Here is a 21,271-nt window from a genome sequence, read left to right as displayed (position 1 = left end):
GGAACTGGCACCCCCACTACTGGGATCTCTCCGGGCACTCTGGGAGGAGGAAGCGGGGCGATCGGTTCATGATAACGAGTGGGACAGAGCGATAGAGTTCCCTAAAAAAGTTTCCAGGAGCGCTCGGTTCAAGAACATACAATTTCACATCCTACATAGGGCATACCTTACGCCTGCGCGCCTTCAACGCTTTTTCCCCGACACGACCTTCCTTTGCCCTCGCTGTCAGGCAGGAGACGCAGCCTTCTCCCACATGTTCTGGACCTGCCCGGGCATTAAGACCTACTGGTCATTTATCCACGCGACGCTCAGGGATCTCACCGGGCTGTCCCATCTGACTACTTGGGAGGGCTGTGCACTCGGCATTCTGGGACGGAGGAAACGTCATAAAATACCAATGCGCTTTGTTTTCCTAGCCCACCTACTGGCCAAACGCTGTATAGCCATGCACTGGCGGGCCCCATCAGGTCCCCCGATCGCGGCATGGGTGGGGGCGGTACTCAAATGGGCTGCGGCCGAGGAAGACGCAATCAGGGAGGAAGAAGCCAAAGGTATACGTAAGATCCCAATTTCCCTAGAATGGGCGCTCCTGCTGCACCAATTTAGGCAGTCCCAGACTCCAGAGACCCCAGTCATTGACCTACATACCCCCAGCACCACACAACCTCACACCGCACAGGCTCCCGGGATAGGAGACCCCCCTCCACAATCCTCCGCGGTCCCCTTGGATTCATCGGGTCTAGCTCCCCCCAGCGGGAACGCTCAACAGCAATCCATATCAGCCAGCATACACACTCCCTCCTAGGTGAATAGTAGCTGCATGATGGAGTAGGCAATAACGAACTCATAGTGTGCGCCTCACCCCAACACTAAGAACCCCATGGCACTCCCCAGTTCAGTTCTCCCCCTAGTTCTTCTTTAACTGGCACAGACCTGCTACACCGCAGACCATACTCACACCAGCCACGATGTAAATGTAATCTCGAAATCAATGATGGTCTACCCCGCTACGTATATGTTGCAGCCATTTATGTGAAACGTGATAAATGTACGTTTATATAACTAAATGCCAATAAAAAGAATTAAAAAAAAAAAAAAAAAAAGTTAACTCTTCACTTTATTTTTCTCCCATTTAAAAGTGTCAAATTTACAAACAGCAGGACTCTTGCTCCCAGTGGCCACTGTGCCATATTTATAAATGAAAATTACAATCAGGTTTTTAAATGGGAGAAAATTAGAGTGAAGAAACATATTTCTATGAAGCATTAAGTCTTAATGTTTTTCTCCATTTTCAATTAAGCCAATTAAATCTTAATGTTTTAAGAAGCATGTTTCTCCACTTTAAATTCCCCCATCTAAACAAATGTATATGTCTGGTATGAATATTGCGCCGTGTCTACAGGTGACTGGGAGCAAGATTCCTGCTGTTTGTAAAAGTGTCACTTTGAAGCATGAGGAAATGTAAATGATGAGTTTTATGGAATCCACATAAACAAAGTTAATTATTTAGTTTAATAGATTAATAAGAGTTAACTTCAGTTTAATTTTCTCCCATTTCAAAGTGTCGCCTTTAGACATAGTAAACATCTTGCTCCCAGTGGCTCATTGACACTGTGCCATATTTATAACTAGGGCTCCCAATTTTATGGTATTTCTTTTTTTAACATTTCCATCTGTATTTATCCATATTTATCTTTTGACCATTTTATCTGTATTTATCCATATTTATTTTATGTTTAGTTTATAAATGACGTTGTAAAACTGTACATTTCCATATTTATTTAACTGATAGAGGCACCCAGACTGTTGTGATTTAGCTATTTAGGCTGCCAAATATTACGTAACAATACATCCACTAACTTTTAGCATTATACCAGAAAAGTATGTTGACATATGCCATTATTTGAAGAAATGCTGTTGGGCTACAATTCATGAAAGAAGCAGAATTTTCTGTATTTATCTACTTTTAGGAATAAATACAGACAGAAAACACATTGTTTTCTGTCTTTAGTTATCTGTAAAAAAATACGTAAAAACAAAAAATAGGGAGCCGTATTAACTAAAAAATACAGCCATAATTTTAGGTAGGAGACATTTCAAGTGCAGAAAATGTTTCCATATTCTGAACATTTATACAGAACGTTTTTCTGCACTTTGAATGTTTCATAATTAAACAAAATGGTTGTATGTTTGTATTATACATGGACTAGTGACACACAAGGTGAAAGTTATGTCCTGTGCCACAAGTACATTCGACACAGGCTCTCAGTCACCCATGTACATATATCCCATTCATACGCACACATGTTCATACAACCCCAAAGACTACACTTTCTCTGACCCACATGGCAGCCATGTCACAGTGTCCCTAGTCAAAGTATCTTGTTCAAACCATGATATCTGGCTCTATGGACATTAGGCTTAAAGTCAATGAACCTGGGCGTGTCTGGCAACGAGTTGCTTGGCCCTCAGTGGCTCACAATGATTTTCACTGATCAGAAGTAACTATCACTACAGAAAAGGTTGGTGACCCTTGTTCTATACACTGGTGACTGCACAGGATTTAAAGTCTAACATCACAATGACCCACAAGAAGCCAGACGCTGTTCCTCAGTTTCCAGGCCAGCAATGATCACATCAGCTCATATACACAGTAGAACAATAGAGTATTTGTCCAGTAACAAAACTCACATATTTTAGGCCCCTGGCAAGACACTATCAATCTGCCATGCAGCAGAACTACATATTGGAACAACAGCTTTCCAGTGTTATCCATATTTTTAACAATAGAAATTTTCAAATTCAAATTTCCTACTTTGTTCGGATTCATTAGAACAATAAAAGTACACACATGTAATAAAATCATTATGCACACAAATTCAGGGTACATAACATCCATTAAATATACCAACAAAATAAATAAAACACATTTTATCTTTCCGCAAATTTATGAGATACAAAATAGATTTTAAAGAGCAAGCAATAATAAAAATCACAAATTCATCAGTCAACATACTAAGGCAGGACGAACTTGAAAAAAAACCTTGCCCTTCAATAGTGCAATAATGAAGGTTCTTCTAGGTTCGACAAAGAGTTTACAAAATGATGGGTGTCCTGTAGAGACACAGCCGCAGCCAAAGGAAGCACCCATAGACCCAGGATCACAACATCTTCTGGGGGAAGCTATCAGTAAGTGCAAAAGATTGAATCTAAACCTAGTGAGCAAATAGAGGTCTCTGTTTTTAACAAAAGCGAGTTAGGGCACCATCGTCTGCGTCGTCAACACCACATAGCTCTGAACCGTGGGCTTCCGGAGTTTTAACTCCTCTCTATCCAGAGCTCTTCTTTGCAAGAGGCTGACCTTCGCCCAATTTACGAATACTCTTGGTATTATAAAAAAGCTCCTCTCTCCCCAGCTGCATGAAAGAGTCTAAGATATATTTGGTCCAAGGGATTCTTAGTGCACCATCAACTGAAAGGCAGTCCTTTAATATCATCCTATTCAGGCTTAGTTCTTTAGTACACAGTGTAATCCAGTCCAACAGAGAACGAAGAGCTAAAACAAAAAAACACTCAGATAACCTACCCCCAAGTCATCATTAACACACTGTGAGAGGGTGCTCTGGGGAATACAATGTAACCACGGCAAAAATATGATCAGTATTCTGCAAGAGATCAAGTGCCATACACCTCCAGATATCTCTGCCATAGGAAGCCTTCGAGATATATTTGGCTTGATAAATCTTCACCAGGGTCTTAAGAGGTTTACTGAAAAACTGCAGCAGCAGTTGTGGAAAGCTTCTCATTCTTAGCAGCCGCCAATGGTTTTGAGGACATGTTGGAGCCAAAGAAAACCCCTAAATATGGAAAAGCCTTCACTTTAGCAACTGTATGATTGCAGATTCTAAAGGATTACGTTTGGCCGAGCTAGGACCCACCAATATCACAAAGGATTTAGAGGGATTAACTGCCAGGTCTAACTTATCCATAAAGGTAATAACGGCGTTTAGAAGGGTTTGCAGTCCCCTCGCGGTTCTTCAACCAGGACTGCGTCATCCGCATGCAACAAAGCAGGAAGCGGGCGATTACTTAGATGGGAGACAGTCAGCTTTAGACTCCAACAAAGGCTGGTCAAGACTATTAATACAAGCATTGGCATAGCCAATAGGTATCGCCTTTGGGACCTTATAAGTGTTTAGCCATGCAACAGTTGATGTTGTTGCACCCAGGATATTGTGCTGCATAACTAAATACTTATAAGGTCCCAAAAGCGAGACCTATTGGCTATGCCAATGCTTGTTTATAATGTTGTTCGTGTTCGAGAAGGGGGTGGGATTGCCTTATTAGTTGGTATATTCCTCTTTCCCATTCTGTTTAAGAATGTTTGTGTTTAAAGATTGGGAGTTGGAATCGAGAGGGAGAGCTGAAACTGTGTTGTTGCACTTGCTGTGACTAGAGTTATTTTCCTGAAAATAAATGCAACTTGCTTGGAGCAAAGTGTACCTGTCATTTGTGACATCCAATACCTGGAAGAACTTCACAGTAACCTAATCAGAAGCAGGGAACTAAGAAAGATAAGAGCCATCAAATTAGAAGGAAGGGTTGACATTCTACACTGTACGAAATTAAGGAGTAGGATTTCAAAAGCTTTGTGACCCAGCTATTAAAACGCTCTGTGTCCTGTTCTAAATCGCCAGTCCTATCACAGCTAAAGGACTGATGCGCATCCGTGAGAAGAAAATCCTTAACCTATACCAAGGACTAGACATCTTCTTGGTCAGACCTTGCGGGTCACGGGGAGTTGGGGTTACAAATTTAAAAGGGATCAAAACGTAGTCAGACCAAACAAGTTTCAAAACTTGTTTTACCTTGACTAACAAAGGGTTAGCTAAAATAAGGTCAAGTGTGACCAGCTTTGAGAGTAGGCACCTTAATCAGCTGTCAAGGTTAAAACTCTCCAAGGAGCTCACAAATTGCTGTGCAGATTTGTTGTTAAGGTCATCCATGTGAAGGTTAAAATCTCCTATTAAAACAAAGTTAGTATGCTGTGGAGAAAGGTGACCTAAAGTGTTAGTCAAAAGGTTTAAAGATGTGGCTTCATGCAGGCAATAAATAAGCATGCACGATACTGCGAAAGTAGGAGCTAAAATAATATTGAAGGACACGCCTTCAATATTATTAACATTGTTACATTTAGAGACAGAGCCAGATAAAAACATTTTTTTTTTTTTTAAATATTTTTTTTATTATTTTCTGTCCAACATCGCAATGCAACCCCCCAACAGCCTCAGTCCTCCACCGGAGAGTGTCACCCTTGATATTTCAGGCATTTGAACATAAGAAAAATCACCCTTCCCGCGTGGGCTCCCCCCACCCTATCCCTCCCTCAGCCCATGTCAGTGTGCCCCCTTCTGCCTGTCCTCCTCCTGTTGAGACCCCACCTTCCTATGAATCATGTACAGCTACCTAGACCGTTCCCTGGAAGCTCGGGTTGTCCCCCCATGTCTAGCCACGGCTCGTGTGTCCACCTCTCCCCATGGCTTCCCTCCTACTCCCCACTTGCCGCTTCCTCCCCTCGATCGGATGTGTTCCCATCTCCTCCCGTGTCAGACATCAGCCCCTGAAGTTCCACCACCAACGCCTCCCATGCACGGGCCGTCGCCAATGCCTTATCGTCATCCCTCCTAAGTGCTAGCTGCAACCGGAGTGTGCCCTCTGCTCCCGCCCATCTCGCAAACGAAATAAGAGCCAGATAAAAACATAGCGATGTATAATGGCCACCCCGCCCCCATTTCTATCATCTCAATCAAAATGCTTGATAGAGAAGTCTTGGGGAATTGCTAGAGCAATATCGGTGGCAGATCTGTCTTTTAACCAGATTTCGGTGAGGAACAGCAAACACCAGTTACTATCAATTAGAAAATGGTAAATATCAAGTGCATGTCTATGTAAAGAAAGAGCAACAGTTTAGAAGCCCTGTAGAAAATGACCTTTCAGGAGAGGGAGAGATAGCAGTACCCAATCCATCTTGTGTCACAGGTCCAAAGTCCTTCTTAAGTAAGGGACTAAAATGTTTAGGGACTTTAAGAGAGAAGCCACGCCCAGGGCAATTGAGTCCCACTCCTGGGTTAGCAATAGTATGTTCACCAACATGCACACACAATGAGGTGCGTAAAACAGTTCGGCCATAGTGTACCTAATGAAAGGCGCGATATGGCGCAATGATGATCAAGCATGTTGGGGGGGATTGGGGAGAATCCTTCCAGGAATCACTGGAGACTAAAACTTAATAGAAGTTCATTATTTTGTGCTCCGGTAATTGTGATTAGTAAGAATGTAAACTGCAGATCTAGACGCAGACTTTCGTTAAGATTGTATATTGATCATATTTTCTCAGAGTAATTTCCACATAATCTTGCTGCTATGAGGGAGTGGGTTTTGAAACAGAAATGGAGCATTTGCAAAAATTATAACTTTTCTTTCTATGTTTTATGAATTGCTTTTATCCATAGAAGTCTTAAGTATAATGAAATATATGCATGTATTTTACTGGATTTAGCTCTATGGTTGTCTAGGGGGCAGATTTTCCCTCTTATTTGTAGTATGCGTGTATATACCATCCAGCACCATATTTTTAGGGAGAATTTTCTGGACATCAAATGGAATATTTGTTTTATAGTGCTGTACCCTAGTCTTCTGGAACTATGTCAATATATGTATTTATATGATTGTGGGTAAAGGATGTGAATATGTATTTATTCAATACTATTATGGTATAATGTGATTGATTTTTAGTGTAACTAGTTTTAAGCTTTCTGGGGACCTTATTTGAGATCCAAATCTTAATAACGGATTGAATTGATGATCAAGCAAACTTTTTAGATGTAAAACAGTCCCATCATGCATCCCAGTGGAAGTGGGAGTACAACCCTTGATAGGCAACGAAAAAACTGAGAGGCTAAAAAACATAGGCTTCTGGGGGGTTCCACGCTGTGATCGATAATAGCTCAAGTCATTGCTAAATGGTCATGAGCCAAAGTAACCAACTGCTGAAATAAGCTGATCCATAACTCACTGCATGACTTTTATATTCTTTTGGAAAAACGAAAGGTCTTGGATCATGTCAGATTTAAACAGAACTAGGCACTTAAAACTAATCTATATAGTCCTTCAGATTGGAAGCAATTTTTATCCAATTTATGAAACTCTGTCGGATAAATAAAAGCATATATATTATCCACACGCTCGGTAGGAAATGCAGATTTTGATTCTCAAAGATAGAGTCTAGGACCTCTGCTGCATTTAAGACTCCTTAACTAAAACATCTAATAGCTGGACCGCATCATTGGTGCTGGTCACTCATGTAGGTTTACACTAGAGTTTGCCGCATAATGTTTCCAATGACTGGCCCTGCTGTTTCCTTCTGAGTTATTTTGAAAGTTTTGGGTACTGTCGGATCTAGTGATATGAGTCGCATATGCATAAGTGTTCGAGTTTAACTATTTAAGTCACATAAAAATATAATTTATATATAAAATATATAATATAATTTTCAAATATATATACAGCGCAAACGTAGCGCCGAATGTCGAGGAGCGGGAGTGACAGACATGGGGCAGGAAGGGGTGAACTCTTCTGGGGTGGTCCGGCACCCAGGTGGTTGGCCTGTAAATAGGAGATCGACGCTGGCCCCTATTTGTAGTATTATTGGGAATCTTGTGTATTCGGGGCTGCAGTACAGAGAAAAGCATAATTTGGGGGCAGAGGGGTATGATGTGTTTGGAGCACATTTTTGTCCATTTTCTTTTCACTCCTTTCCTATACGTCGCAGCGTGGCTACAAGTACCGTGCATTTTATGGTGTTGCTAATGGAGTACCCGCTAAAAACTCTAAGTCGAAACACACTATTAATTGCAAGTTTTCTCTGCCCCCGTTTTAGTGGGATGGGTGCGCGGTGGTTATAGATTAGAAATAACAGCTATGCCTTGCGTACAAGAGGTATCCGACTTTAGACATTTTAAAGAGACAATCCTATATTTAAGGATTTCTTTATTTTTAAAAAATTGAAAAAGCAGCGGAAAACTTCAAGTTGTCTTGTTAGCTGGGCAAGTGTCTGCCGACCACAAATCCCAGCCGGAGCAGCAAATCAGCAGCCAGGATCACGGGCCAACATTGCATTAGGTTTATAATTAAGATAATGGTAAACTAATGGAAGGCGCAAGCAGAGTAATGACCAGCAGCAGCAATATAAATAGCCTAGACAAAGTTAGAACATTCATAGATATTAAAGGTGAAAACACAAAGTCCATTTATAAACGACGGTCTCATTATCCTGCCACCATCCGCTCCTCTTGAAGCAAAGCGTAACAAGAATAAATTCAGTGTCGGGCGACACGGCCATCACTTATCTTTTACAGCCACCTAGTGGGAACAAGGAATAACTGTACCACTGCAGTACATTTGAGTAGACAGATGTGGACTCGCTGGAAAAAACAAGGCAAATGTAAACAAGCGCGGCCACGCTAATTACAAACAGATGTGCCCTGCGCGCCGCAGCTCGCTCCTGCAAGGTGGATGCCAGCACAAGCACGAGTGCTTGAAATGTGCAGACCGATTCCTAAAGGTCATCTCCTAGAGCAGCGCATGCGCGCTGCGCTAGGCTCGACCTAATAAAGGATAAATAAAAAAAAGGGCCAGAATACATCCTTGCCTAACTCCTCTTTCAGTTTAAAGTAGTATGGGTATGAAGGTCCCACAAATAATAAACAATATTAGGGTCGGCCCCCATCCCCAGAAGAATGCCCCACAGTTTGTTCCACTTAATCCGTTAGAAAGCCGAAGTAAGGTCCATAAAGGCCAAGAGAAGGGAATCAGGGTGAGAAACGGTGTATTAATTGGAAGGTTCGAGAGCAAAAATGCAGTTTACAAACTGCGCTAAAACTGTAAAAACTGAAAAGTTAAAAGCAAACTACTAAAAAGATCTTTGCATTGTAGGGCCCTGGAGCTAATCTTTGTATGCACAGTTCTTGAAGGCCATGTACACCTCTTGCAAAGTGGCCGATAGTAAAGCACAGCCAGATGCCACACATGAAAGCCCTCAGGCCATGTGCAGTGGAATGTAAGAGCAAGGGGCTTGGGTCAGGGCGTGACTGGAAGCCATTTCCTGCTTCCAGAGCCTGCTGCATGTGCACGATCACAGGTCGCGAGCAGTTGGCTTTGGTGGCAATAAGCCTGCGTGCGGAATGTGGCTAAAGGGCACAGAAAGCATCCAGCACTTGATGAGAACAGGCTGACGGTCATTTGCAGTATGTTTCTGGGATACGGGCAGTGTCAGGAGTATGGCCAGACTCCACAATATCCATCCGTTTCCCAGTGCGTAATCCTAAAAAACGTACACAGAGGGTAATGGGGACATGAGAACTGGATCCATAGCTTGGCTGGGGGTCACTCCGCAGTGTGCACGGCACAAGGTCATAAGCCATTAGCAGGAGGTTCTGTGGGCACAGTGGAATGCATGCTGTGTGGTCTCACTTTTTTGCTGGTATAACTCAATAAAGAAAATAACATATCTTATTTTGGAGTCGAATGTCCTAGGCACAAGAGCAGAGTGACTTTCTGCTTCTCATGTTTCCATTCTGAATGAGGCTGTTATCTTTTCCAGTGCAGAAGATTTGTGATGGCCCGTACAGTTGTACTAGATATCTTTGTCTACTGCCGACCCATAAAACTGGGTGTATAATGATTGATGTACAGCACAATTGGTATTCTTTTTATCACAGGTGTTTACCGTCGCCACAACCAAGCCATGGCATGACTAACGGGTAATGGTACTTGATTAACAGTCGTGCGGTATAGGACCTCTAACCTGCATCTCAGAAAGACAAAGTGTACACTAGACCCTGAAGGCAAATTCTTAAATAATAACTGCTAGGTAATTTAGTGAGCCTGAGGTACAGTAAGGCTTTTTGGGCCAGGGACAACCCACTTGTCTCTGAATTCCGCAAGCCCCTGAGAACATGCCTGATGTTATGGTTATAATACAAAGCATAAAAAACTATGAAATATGTGTTTTTTTATAGTGGGCCAAATTAATAGCCCACTCCACTGGGCCTTTGGATGTGTACAACCGCATCTGGGTCCAGAACAGGGGCTGGAATCGGATCTCATGTCCAGTGCCCGTGCCCTCAGAGCCAGGTGCAATCTGCCTTTGTTTGTGAGCAGTGGGCTTGGAGAACAAGGGGTGGCTTGTGACCACTGAATGCATCCAGCCTTTGTACCGCCGAACGAGTTATGTGTAGCCTTTGACCTTTTGAGTGAGATTTGGATGCAGGTTGAGGATTGTCAAAATGCACTATGCCTGGTCTCTAACCTCCAAGAACATAATACACACTGACTTCGATCAAGCTCAGGGATCTCTGGGAAAAAGGCATTTTTTTAGGTCATGGTTTTCTTTTTAAATCTGGAGATCTCAAATGAGCTCTACGGTTCCAAATGTCATTCGTCATGCTTTCCCGCATTTTAATCTCTGATCTCTTAACACAAAATATGTATTTGAATTTTGAGAGTAGGATCTGCCCTTTAGCAATTCCCTTAACCTACCCGGGGCTTATAGACTGTCAACAAGAGTCATTCTAGATCCTCAAATTTTTGATACATTTTCTTAGTAAAGGACAGCCAATCCCATCACTCCGACATGCATCTCCATCCAGGATCCCCGACGACCAAAATTGTAGTTGGGAGAAGACCCTCAAAGGTCCAATCAGATTACAATACATTTAATATTTTATTTGCCAAAATCTGTAGACCGCGATTTACTGATAATTTGTGAACTGACAGTCAAAAAGATTAACCCTTCAAAGTCAGCGTGACCATTTTGGAGCACAAATATCACAAAAATTACTGAATGTATTTACACACACCCAGAAAAGAAAGCACCGGTTATAACACATCCTTATTCCAACTTTGGTACAATTCAGTTTTCCAGTAAAAAAAATGCTTGTGGATCTTTAGATCACTCTAAATACTTGTGCCCTCCTTGGCCAATCTGAAAGAAGTTATGCAAGGAGGAACTGAGCTCAATCGGTCAAGCGTCTAGTGTCTTTTAATGTGTCTGCTTGAAATTTAGAAAAGCAATTAGTAAATCAAAAATAATTCCTAGGAGTTCATCAAATCAATTATAACTACAGAGAAATTATAGCAAAAGCGTGTTGAGTGTTTGTTTTTTGCTCTGCATATAGCTTTCACTAACACTGAATTTTTCAGGCCAGCATCACAGATATATTCTAATTGAAAATAGAGACTGTGTAGTTGTGGTTCGGTCTCAGTTTCCACCAAATGCCATTATTAAATCATGTTTATAACCAGCTTTTAGCTATCTTTTGTCGAAAACCTGAAACCTGTTGTGGGAAATACCAATACTTAAGAGTGGGCGTTGGATCCCCTGCTTAGCCTTGGTTGGCTTTTTATTCTGTCTTATTTATTTCCCTCTTATTCCATGACTTGCCTTCCTAGTCTTGTGTGTTTCAATTCCCTGCAGCATAGTGTCTTCACCATCCTTTTGATTTTATAACTACTATCCTTCCACTATTTCCATTCTGGGAAATCCTTTATTTTTTCGTCAGCATTTTCAATGAAGTGCATCTGTTTTCCTGCTCTCTCCACCAGGTGCTGTTCCTCACTGAAATCCCTGCCACCAGCGCATGCTGTATTTCTCCCCTCAGCACCCACACTTCATAAGTTGTTCTCCATACTTTTTATTCTTCACACTAAGTAAGAAACACTAAGGTGTGAGTTTCCTACAGGTTCTGAAGAAAGCCCAGTGATACATTTAGTAGTGGGATAGTGGCGAAACATGTTGACCACCGGAGGTTAGTGAGGATAGAACCGTACTAATTACCAACCGCCCTACTCCTTTATTTTGCTTTTAGCTTTTTATAGGCCAGAAGGTCCTGTCTTAATACAATGTAACTTTTTTCATGGACGATCCTCAGACATTAACATAACCCACAAATCAGTTTCAAATACTGCTCAGGATGAACCCACTTTTAACCATTTTGGGCTTAGTGAAGGAAGCCACTATGATGAAACATGCCACCTAGCATGGATGAAGAGAACTACCTTTTCTATTATTTAAAGAAAACCCTAGTTAATTTAACAGTCTAGCCTTAAAAGAAAAGGAAATCCAAGAGTTGGTGTAATTTCCCAATACTCCCTCTAGGAAGCCACTACAGTCTTGTTATGGTTATCTCTTCTGCCAAGAATGGATGTGGCTGTACATTGGATTCCCCAGAGTAACTCTGGTGAGGATAGCACTTTGAACTTGCAGCAAATTAGCAAATTCATGACATATGGTCTGTGCAAGTCTTTTCAGATCTGTACTTAAGAAGTTAAGACAAATTGAACACACCTGCTGTGTAATCACTTGCTTAAATTATTCTGTTGACATTATCAAAGGCATCTCTTGTATGCTACATGTTCAGCTTATATTGTAACGAATGGCCTCTATCCTGTTTAGCAGGGAAAGGTCGCCTAAGCCTCATTGCAGAGCAGCTGGCAAGGGCTTATCAAAGGAATGAGTCATCACTTTTGCAGACCAGCTACTTAAACAGTCATTAGTAAGCTATGGTCTGAATGATTTGAGTAGCTTCACTTAATGAGGCAAAAGAGACTGTGTTTGAATCAGTCATCATATGTCCCTTTCAGGATTGTGCACAGGCGAGACAGACTATTTTCACAACAAGTTTCGTGGGGCCACATTCAGTTGTTTCATCTCAAGTGCCCCAGACACATCTACCAGCTGGCTATTTTGAACCGATGGTTGGGTTCCCATGATGACCACCAAACGTAACCTCATAAGAAAACGAACTATCTATCAAATGTTGTCAGACATTCAGATCTGGTAAAGTATTCAGTTGACTTGAGAGGTTCTTGAACTTAAAGTCGATGCAATATATTTTTATTCAGTGTGACAGTAAAGCATTCTGGTGCTGGAAAAAAAGGGACTGAATGAAATTCATTGGGTAGGATTATTATTTGGAAAGTGCAGCAGTTTAACAAAAATAGGAGAATGAAGGTCAAGAAAACGTCCCTATTTTTGGGAAATAATTAATTTTATCTGTGCAAAGCATGTGTATGGAAATTTGCATCAACAATTCCACACCCCCTTACTTGTATCAGATCTGTTTTCATGGCTGTATGTCCAATTGGTTAAATTCAACTGAAATAAAACTAGTACTTGAAGAATGTACCTAATTTATTAATTGTCACCTCAAGACTGGAGAAGATATTTTCTGGTCTCAAGGATATATCCAGTAATCCGCAATACACATTAACAGATCTCATAAACCACACACTGAGTGACAACCTGTGACTATAAATGAAGATAAACACAAGCCTTTTATGCATAGGAGGGAGTGCTGCACACATGCACTTTTCGGGCTCCCAGTGTTTGCCCTGCTGTTCTAGTGGGTTCATTCAGAGAAGACAGGATTTGGAAAAGTCCCAAACATGGCAATTAGACTACTGGACGTACAGGACCTGCAATCCAAAAGCAGTCAGACCTACAAAAATCAACTCGGCAATGTGAATGGAAGAGTGATTTTTTTTTGCCCTGCCCAGAGTCACCACACATGCCACACCTCTTACGGAGAATGAGGAAGAATGCCATCAGGCCTACATCACGGAGTGGAGGGAGTAGATCAGGAACTGAAAAGATGCCCTTCCAGCCAACATCCTACTCTAGTTATCATCCATTGGATGGCCTTGGGCAGATAAAAAAGTGATGTGTCATCGGAGTCCATGTCCACCAAGGAATGTCTCTGTTTAGGCATGAGGAATAATTTGGTTTAATATTGTGTTTGCTCAATCGTCAGATGAGTATGAGGCAAGAAAGCGGTTCTGTTTTTCGGCTGTAGCACCTCTCTAGGGAGGCAATAGTTTGTGTACCTTATCGGTACTGTCAGAGGGCTATTGCAATCACAGCCGGTACATCTATGCTTCAGGCTCCCCTGCCCATGAATAATGCATCAAATGCAGGAACCGATTGAAGCACTCAACAGACTCTCCAAAGGGGGCCCCGGTGAATCAGTTTGCCAACAATGAACTGTATTTAATGGTGTAATGAGGCCCAGAAAAGCTGTCAGGTGAAGTTTCCAAGCAGGGGAACGTGCAGGAAAGGAATTAGCTAAATACACCAATACAAAGAGACAATTCTGCACTTGTGCAGGAGCTGGGGAAATTAACAGCACCATCCTCCAGACCTATTAGAAAATGGACCAATGAGATAAGAGGACCAGTTGCGGCCTGAAAGCAGACATGGCCTCATCCATCGGAAATTATCAAGATTACCCTCTATGTGCAAAATACTGATCCCTATCCTATGTCAGCCAGTACACCAGAGAATTTGAAGAAGGAAGCATTGAGCATCGAGTGAAAAGGAAAATCTAATAGGAAAAGGGAGAATCTCATTAAATAAAGGCAGAGTAAATATACAAAGATACAGCATATGTAACCAAGGGAGAGTTCCTCGTACGTCTGGGCTTGTAGTTCAGACAGGGCAGCATTCTTGTTGTGCATGCTTTTGAGGTTCTGTACTCTGCTAATTATAGGATGCAGTACATGCCATGTCCTCATTAACTAATTAATGAAAAACAATTTTGTGTCAACCTTTCCTACAGCCTAAATATTAAATGTTGTGAACTTAAGATAGATCAAACTAGTTTGTTGCAACCTAGGTATCACTACCAACACTACTGGGGAAAGTCAAAATCAATCATTTGATACAAAATGTTATAGTCTAAACAACCTTTGCTTTTTTCAATTAATGAGAACTTACTCTGACACAAACTGTATGACTGGACGAGGCTTTCAAGTGAGGGAGTCTGATGGCGCACAGTGGCATTCGCCTCATGTCCTCCAACGGCGTACCCAGCCATTTCTCACTCGGTGGCTGAGAATGTAGTGTGTGTTTGGGAACCTTCTCTTCTTTCTTCTTGTGTTCTCTCCTGTACATGGACGACAAGAGGAAAAAGCAAATAGATGACAGTCTATGGAGCATTTGTGAATACTTACGTTTCTATGAGGCTTTTCTGCAAGCCAAATATTTCACATTTATATAGCATTAGCACATCAGCATCATCAACAACTGAAAGTTTAACACTAATACACAGTGAGGGTATGTTTGCAATATTTAAAGTTCGATAATCTGAATAACAACCAATATACAATCATAAAATAGTCCAAACATTTAAACTGGATTAGCATGTACAAAGTGAAGTGTTTAACACGTAAATGAAATATGAAGTCCTAAAATAATTTTAACTGCTATCTCTTTCCAGCAAATTTTAAGATTGAATAAAGAAATTCTTTATGAATAAAACCCCTGCCTAAAAATTTGCAAAATTTACTTTAGGCTTAATCTTTATTAAACAATACCTTAATTTGGTTTAACTCGCGTTTCAGCTACAAAATAATTGCTCTCAATACAAAAATAATTTTCACACTAACAAATGCAATGCTTTTTCTAGGGAAAATAGCACTTGAAAGGAATTTGATGCATAAATAGTCCCTCAACCAATAAAACTGGGAGACTGGCAAACTGTGGTGATTTATCCATAAATTTAAAACCCAGAAAAATCACTGGATTTCTGGTAGAGGAGCCTCCGCAAGCTCAATCATTGGAAACTTTGGATTAGATGGAACGACCACCAAAGAGAAGTCCGGTCATAGTGGCCGTTGTCCCACTCTATTTAAGGATGGGCAACAGTCAGTCACTACTACTCACAGAAATTGATCAACTACCCCTATGTGCAAGGGGGAGAACTCCGTCATGGATTTGTTTGTTATTCAAGAATAAACTCTAGATTCAGTACTTTACTCTTTGAAAAACAAACAAAAAAGTAACCAAATCTGATGCTCCCTCAGTCAGGCAGCACTGCCCCCGACAGGGCTGTTGGTGTGACGGCTCCATTTCAGGGACGGAGATCACCACCTCCCAGAGGTTATCTCTAAATGTGGCAGGAGATCTTCAGCACAGAAAAATATGGCCTCCACCGACCTTTCGGATCCTATGCCATACTTTAAACAGCCCCCATACTCTCAGAGACCTGAAAGATCTTCCTTGGTGGGGATTCAGCAACTAAAAAGTACATCTAAAATGAACAAATGGATCTGAAATATTTTTAATACTTCATAGGGCCTTGCAATCTGGTGCTACTTATAAAATCTAATTTAAGATACATACTTCATTAAGTTCAATAACAAAATGAATGTGTCCTCATGTAACGCAACTGGCGCTATGTAAAGCGCTCCGATACGAGTCAAGTTTGCGCTATATAAAACTCAGTAAAAAAAAAAAAATGTATTGCAGGTCTCCAAACTACAAAATCCAGGGAAACATGACGTGCAAAATAGTATATGAAATTGAACAGAATACAATTCAGATCTTTAATTTTTTTTAAAAAACTTAAGAGAAGGCAACAGTGAGTGGATATCAGAAAAGGAAAATTGAACAAATAGTACAACTAGAATATTTTCAGTATCAAACAGAAAAAGATAAATAGAACAAAGGCAATAGATGCTGCAAAAACTGTAAAATAAAATAAAAAAAACTTCAACTATGAACTGATGAATTCAGGCAGACTTCTCTATTCGGGTAATTTAAAAGAGAATACCAAATTTAGATTAGCAGGAATTCCTGCTAATTTACTAAATTAAATCTGTCTCCTAATAAAAATATCCATGACCACCTCGACTGAGGCCTAATCATATCTACATCTTTGTTTCTTTGCTGTACTTCATAAGTTAACCAGTAAATATTTTTGTTTACTAGTACATGAGATTCCATGTGCATTAGGAACAGACTTTTTTGTATAATGGGGAGCATGCTAGTAATACCTGGAAATGCCAACAAACAGATGAACTTACATAATTGAATAGTTTGTATTCTTCTAGCCCAAAAGCATCTGCTGAGGATAAAATAATCTGACTGTAGCAATGGGGCAATGGATAAATGTCTGAAATCTTTCTTATATTGTCTCCCAATTTGTAGATTCTGTATTCAACACTTCCAGATCAGCGATTACCAGAGTGAGTTCAATATAATCAACAATTGTGTCTAACTATTTTCTAAGCAATCAGATCTTGTTTTGGTAAATGGTCAAATACTTTGATCAAGCTAGGTGGGCAATATTCAACTCACTGATATAAGCTGCGTTATTACCATCTATAAAGCTTTACTAAACCCACTGCCTTCATCTGACCAACACTGTTCTACTGGAGCTATATTTACAGCTGAAGTGAAACCACAAAACTAACAGATTTTGTTTTAAAGTTTCATTTTAAACAACAGAACGTCTTTCTTGAAATAAAAATGAATTGCACAGCATGAGAGCTAAATTAAGAGAAACACATCTTGTTCTACTCTAAACCATAAACGCACAAAAGTAAAACCATAAGCGTGCAAATGTATGTGTTTAGTTTCACTCCCTGACAACCAATAGGAACACTATCTGAAAATAAGGCAACAATGATAATCCCGAAAATCTGTCAACGATCAACCACAAATACACTGTAAATCTGGTGATTTTTTCAAAGCAATTCAGTGCAATTTACCTTTCCAACTTATTTTCACTGTTACTTTATTTACCTTACAATAGAAGCAACAGAGAATTGAAATAGGAAAAAAATACCGGGAGATAAAATATTTTAGGAGGAATTACAATATTAGACACATCCATTTCCTCACTATGGTAAATGTAATGGGTTGCAAAAATCTGTTTTTAATTGACTCCAATTTCTCAGAATTTCGAGAAGAAGTAAGTTCCGGCCTCTAAGTATTATCCCTATGTGCTTGAACTCCAAACAGCACCGATTAAAATTTGGATCTCCAAGGCACTTTATGTTACATATTTTTTCTATTTAATAACTACCATGGCACCTGTGAATATAAATAAATACAGATCAGAATATCAGGAATACAGCAATTGAGATCTCTAAGATGTATTGGATAGCATCTGCAATATCAGGGACTTTAGCTGTACGGTTGACAATTTTGGACATTTTCGAACTATGCGAGTACACAAATCAACATTATAAGGGTTCTAAGAAAATTAAAAAGAGAAACTGAGATGTAACACAACCTTGCATTCTTACTTGTTAAAGATCAAATGAGAAAGATACAATTAAGAAATGTCGTTGCCTAACATGCAGTGCATAACGAAAACAAACAATTCAATGAGAGAGAAAAGGAATTTCCAACAAATGAGAAAGAGTCACTCTTACATCTTGCCACTTTCCCATTTTCGACCAGGGGGTATGACTGTTACCTAGTGACAGGATCAGAATCCACTTCTATAGCAGTTTAAATACAAACCTTTGCATGCTGTTGCTGTATAAATATTTTTATATCATATCAGCAGACATGTGCACTTGCCAGTTCCTTCTTAGGTCTCGGCTAGCGTAGGCTGCGCAGACATGCGCAGTCTCGCTGGCGAGATTTTATGTTTTTGGGTAGCGTTCACTAGCGGCCTTTAAGCCCCACCCCTCTTTTCCATTGGCTGGCGTCACCGTTTATGCTAAACGGTGGCCAAGCATTGGAAAAGAGCTTCCAGTGACGTACACTTTTCTGTTTTAGAGCCGTCCCAGTTGGACTGGCTCGTCTGACTTCCTGCTGGCGTAAAAGGTTTCTCATCTTTATGGGGCCAAACACATGGCCCCATAAAGATAAGAAACCTTTTAGCAGGCGAGGCTTTCAAACTTTCAAAGGCAGCGATCCTTCAGGGGAGGACAAGGCAATGCCGAGCGCTTGTTTTTCCCTACTTCGACAACTGCTCGTAACACACCCTGGCCCTCCCTGAGGATCCCCGCGGCCATTTATACATGCCTGGACAAACTACAGAAAAGTCCAGAACTGCCTGTCTTTTGCGTGGTGTTGTTGCTACCCCTACGTTTCATTCTCTGAAGCAATACAAGTAACTATGATAAATACTGGCGGGCCCTGGCTGTGTAGAGAATTCGGCCGGTTTCACTTTCCCTTCAGAAGATCCGGACTCCGAGGGAGCGGAAGAATGTAGTGGCCCCAAAGCTCTGCTTCGCCTGTTGAATCCCGATAAACTCGGGCTTCGTCTCAGCCAGGCCAGCACTGGATGCAGACAAGGGTCGCTATTCCTGCCCAAAGAGAGGAGGCAGCCCCGACAGAGGGGCGCTCAGAGTGGACCACTACAGAGAGACACAGGGCGGGGAGGTGAGCAGCATGTACGACTAGTATCTGAGTAAAAATGTACTTACAGTTAAGTTACTACTTCCGTGTCAACACTGTGTACTCATAAGACCTGCATACCTAAGCAACTGCCTCTAACGGTGGTTGTGAGGAGAATGAATATATTTGCAGGTTTTAGGGCATCATAATGGGGAGGGGCAGTGGTGCAGCCACTTCTGATGCGGTTTTGTTCTGTAAGAAGTGAATGAGGAGGAGTGAAAAGGAAAGAAGGCTCTAGGAACATGCCAGGTTCGCTTCCCAGGATTTTACTGCATTTTTACGATTTACACGGCGTAGGAATCTCACCTAGCTTTTCATTACAAGTGGGCAGATTGACAGGGAGAGCCGAGGTAAGGACCTGGCTTTTCTCTAATCATGCAACAAGCCTCGTACAAAACTATTGTAAAGTCTCTTTAAAATTAAATAAAGTGTTCAACACGCGGAAGAGTTTCACTTTATTACATCTGATTCTGTCAGGACATTCAGACGTGTTTATTGAAACAAGTAATGCTTTAGGTGGAAGCCACCAGGCAGCGGTCTGGTTTGCTAAATACATCTTTGGGACATTCTGAAAGCTTCTCTGGAAATGCCCGCCCGCTGCTTACAATTGGTTTTGTGGTTTGTTGCTAACATTTTATGTCGTTCTATTTGTTGGCTTTATTTGTTTCATGCTGGCCAGGGGGAGTTTGTCCGGCCAAAGGAGCAAAGCCTTTTCACGCTTTCCTCCACGAGTGCTCCTTCTGAAACAGGCCTTTGCATTTTGTCCTTATTTTGTTAATCTGGTCGCCCCCTCCTTCCCCCAGTCAGAGCCACGGCATCCCAGGAATGCCAGCCCCTGCTTTGTGCGAGTAGGGTGAACCGAAGGACCTCTTTCCAATACTGTCTGAGATTGTTTTCAGAACACTGACCGGTACCATAGGAACCGGACTGGCCTCGTGTGTTCGAGAGCTTCCCGAGCAGCATGTATGGGGCAAAACTGTCCAAACTCGCCTGGCACAGGGCAGTTCTAAATCATGGTTTATTGCTCACAAGGTGTGCACGCTCAGAATCCGGGTCATGTATCCTTTACTGTTCTTGAAATTTATATGACATACTTCTTGCTAGGTGAAATCCGGGAGAAAAGTGGATTTAAAGAGTGATGTAGCAAAAGTTGCATCCTCCGGAAAGCTCCCGCTCCGTCCATGGATATCGTTAATCGCGGTCGGAGGTGCAGTTTTAAAAGCAATATATACTGATGCCAACTCTCCTTATTGAGGGACATTTTTACCACCCTGAACTCTCTTCCACAGTCTTCGCTTTTGTCTGCGCTGCACGTTACATTATTGTATTTTCGCACAGTGCCATTTCTATTCGGTTCATCACCTGGGTGTGTTAGCAAAATTGTACATGTACATTCACAGTGGGGCTGAAGGTGGCAACTGATGTACAGAAATATGACGCAAAATGCCCCAGAAATGTTTTCATGAGTGAAACCGGGTGCTCTCGCAGCAGCTTCTCTTGCACTAGGGGCTTATTTACAAGGCCCTTCTTGTGCCGCCCGTGCGCTACTGTCAACATGGGAAAAAGTAACATGCCGGCGGCGCAAGGTGCTTGTAAATAAGGCCCGATTTCCTCCTCGTGCCCTGTTTCCGTGGAGGAAATAAGCGGAGACCCTCTCTCCCACCAAACAAAGAGTTAGGAAGATCCTCTCGGTGTGAAGGACCAGAATGACTCCCTCCCTAACGGAATGAATGTCCTGTCTCTCTAGTGTTAGTTTGCATGGAGGAGGGGGCGCAGGGTCAGAAGTCAAGGCGTGAGTGTAGACTGTCCTCTAGTCCAAAGGCCCCTATAGCTCAACTCAGCTGCTGGTTTTCAGTGGTATTTTGGGAATTATCTTGAAGCGTGCAGAATGTGTTTTTGGAGTTTTATTTTCCATCCAGAATGGGTCACTACTTAGACGGAAAGACCCACTTGTCCTCTGAACATGAAACGCAGAGGGAAGTGCAACAAATTCATTTGCCTTTCTTCCGCCACCCT

At 41.5% G+C, this 21,271-nt stretch overlaps 1 protein-coding gene across 2 annotated transcripts in view; it reads right to left on the bottom strand.

The window, feature by feature from the left end:
- The window catches only part of PARG (poly(ADP-ribose) glycohydrolase), a 722,753-nt gene that overhangs the window by 553,833 nt on the left and 147,649 nt on the right, over positions 1-21,271 (bottom strand). For both annotated transcript variants that reach the window (XM_085608405.1, XM_085608413.1), the window contains exon 4: positions 14,834-15,002. In XM_085608405.1, the coding sequence (XP_085464531.1) occupies positions 14,834-15,002 (169 nt within the window). The remainder of the gene's footprint in view (positions 1-14,833; positions 15,003-21,271) is intronic.

This window comes from Triturus cristatus, chromosome 1_2 (assembly GCF_964204655.1).
Source record: "Triturus cristatus chromosome 1_2, aTriCri1.1, whole genome shotgun sequence".
In the NCBI taxonomy this organism is placed as follows: domain Eukaryota; kingdom Metazoa; phylum Chordata; class Amphibia; order Caudata; family Salamandridae; genus Triturus; species Triturus cristatus.
Note: the sequence above shows the minus strand (reverse complement) of the source record. Positions and strands in the feature narration are given on the sequence as shown.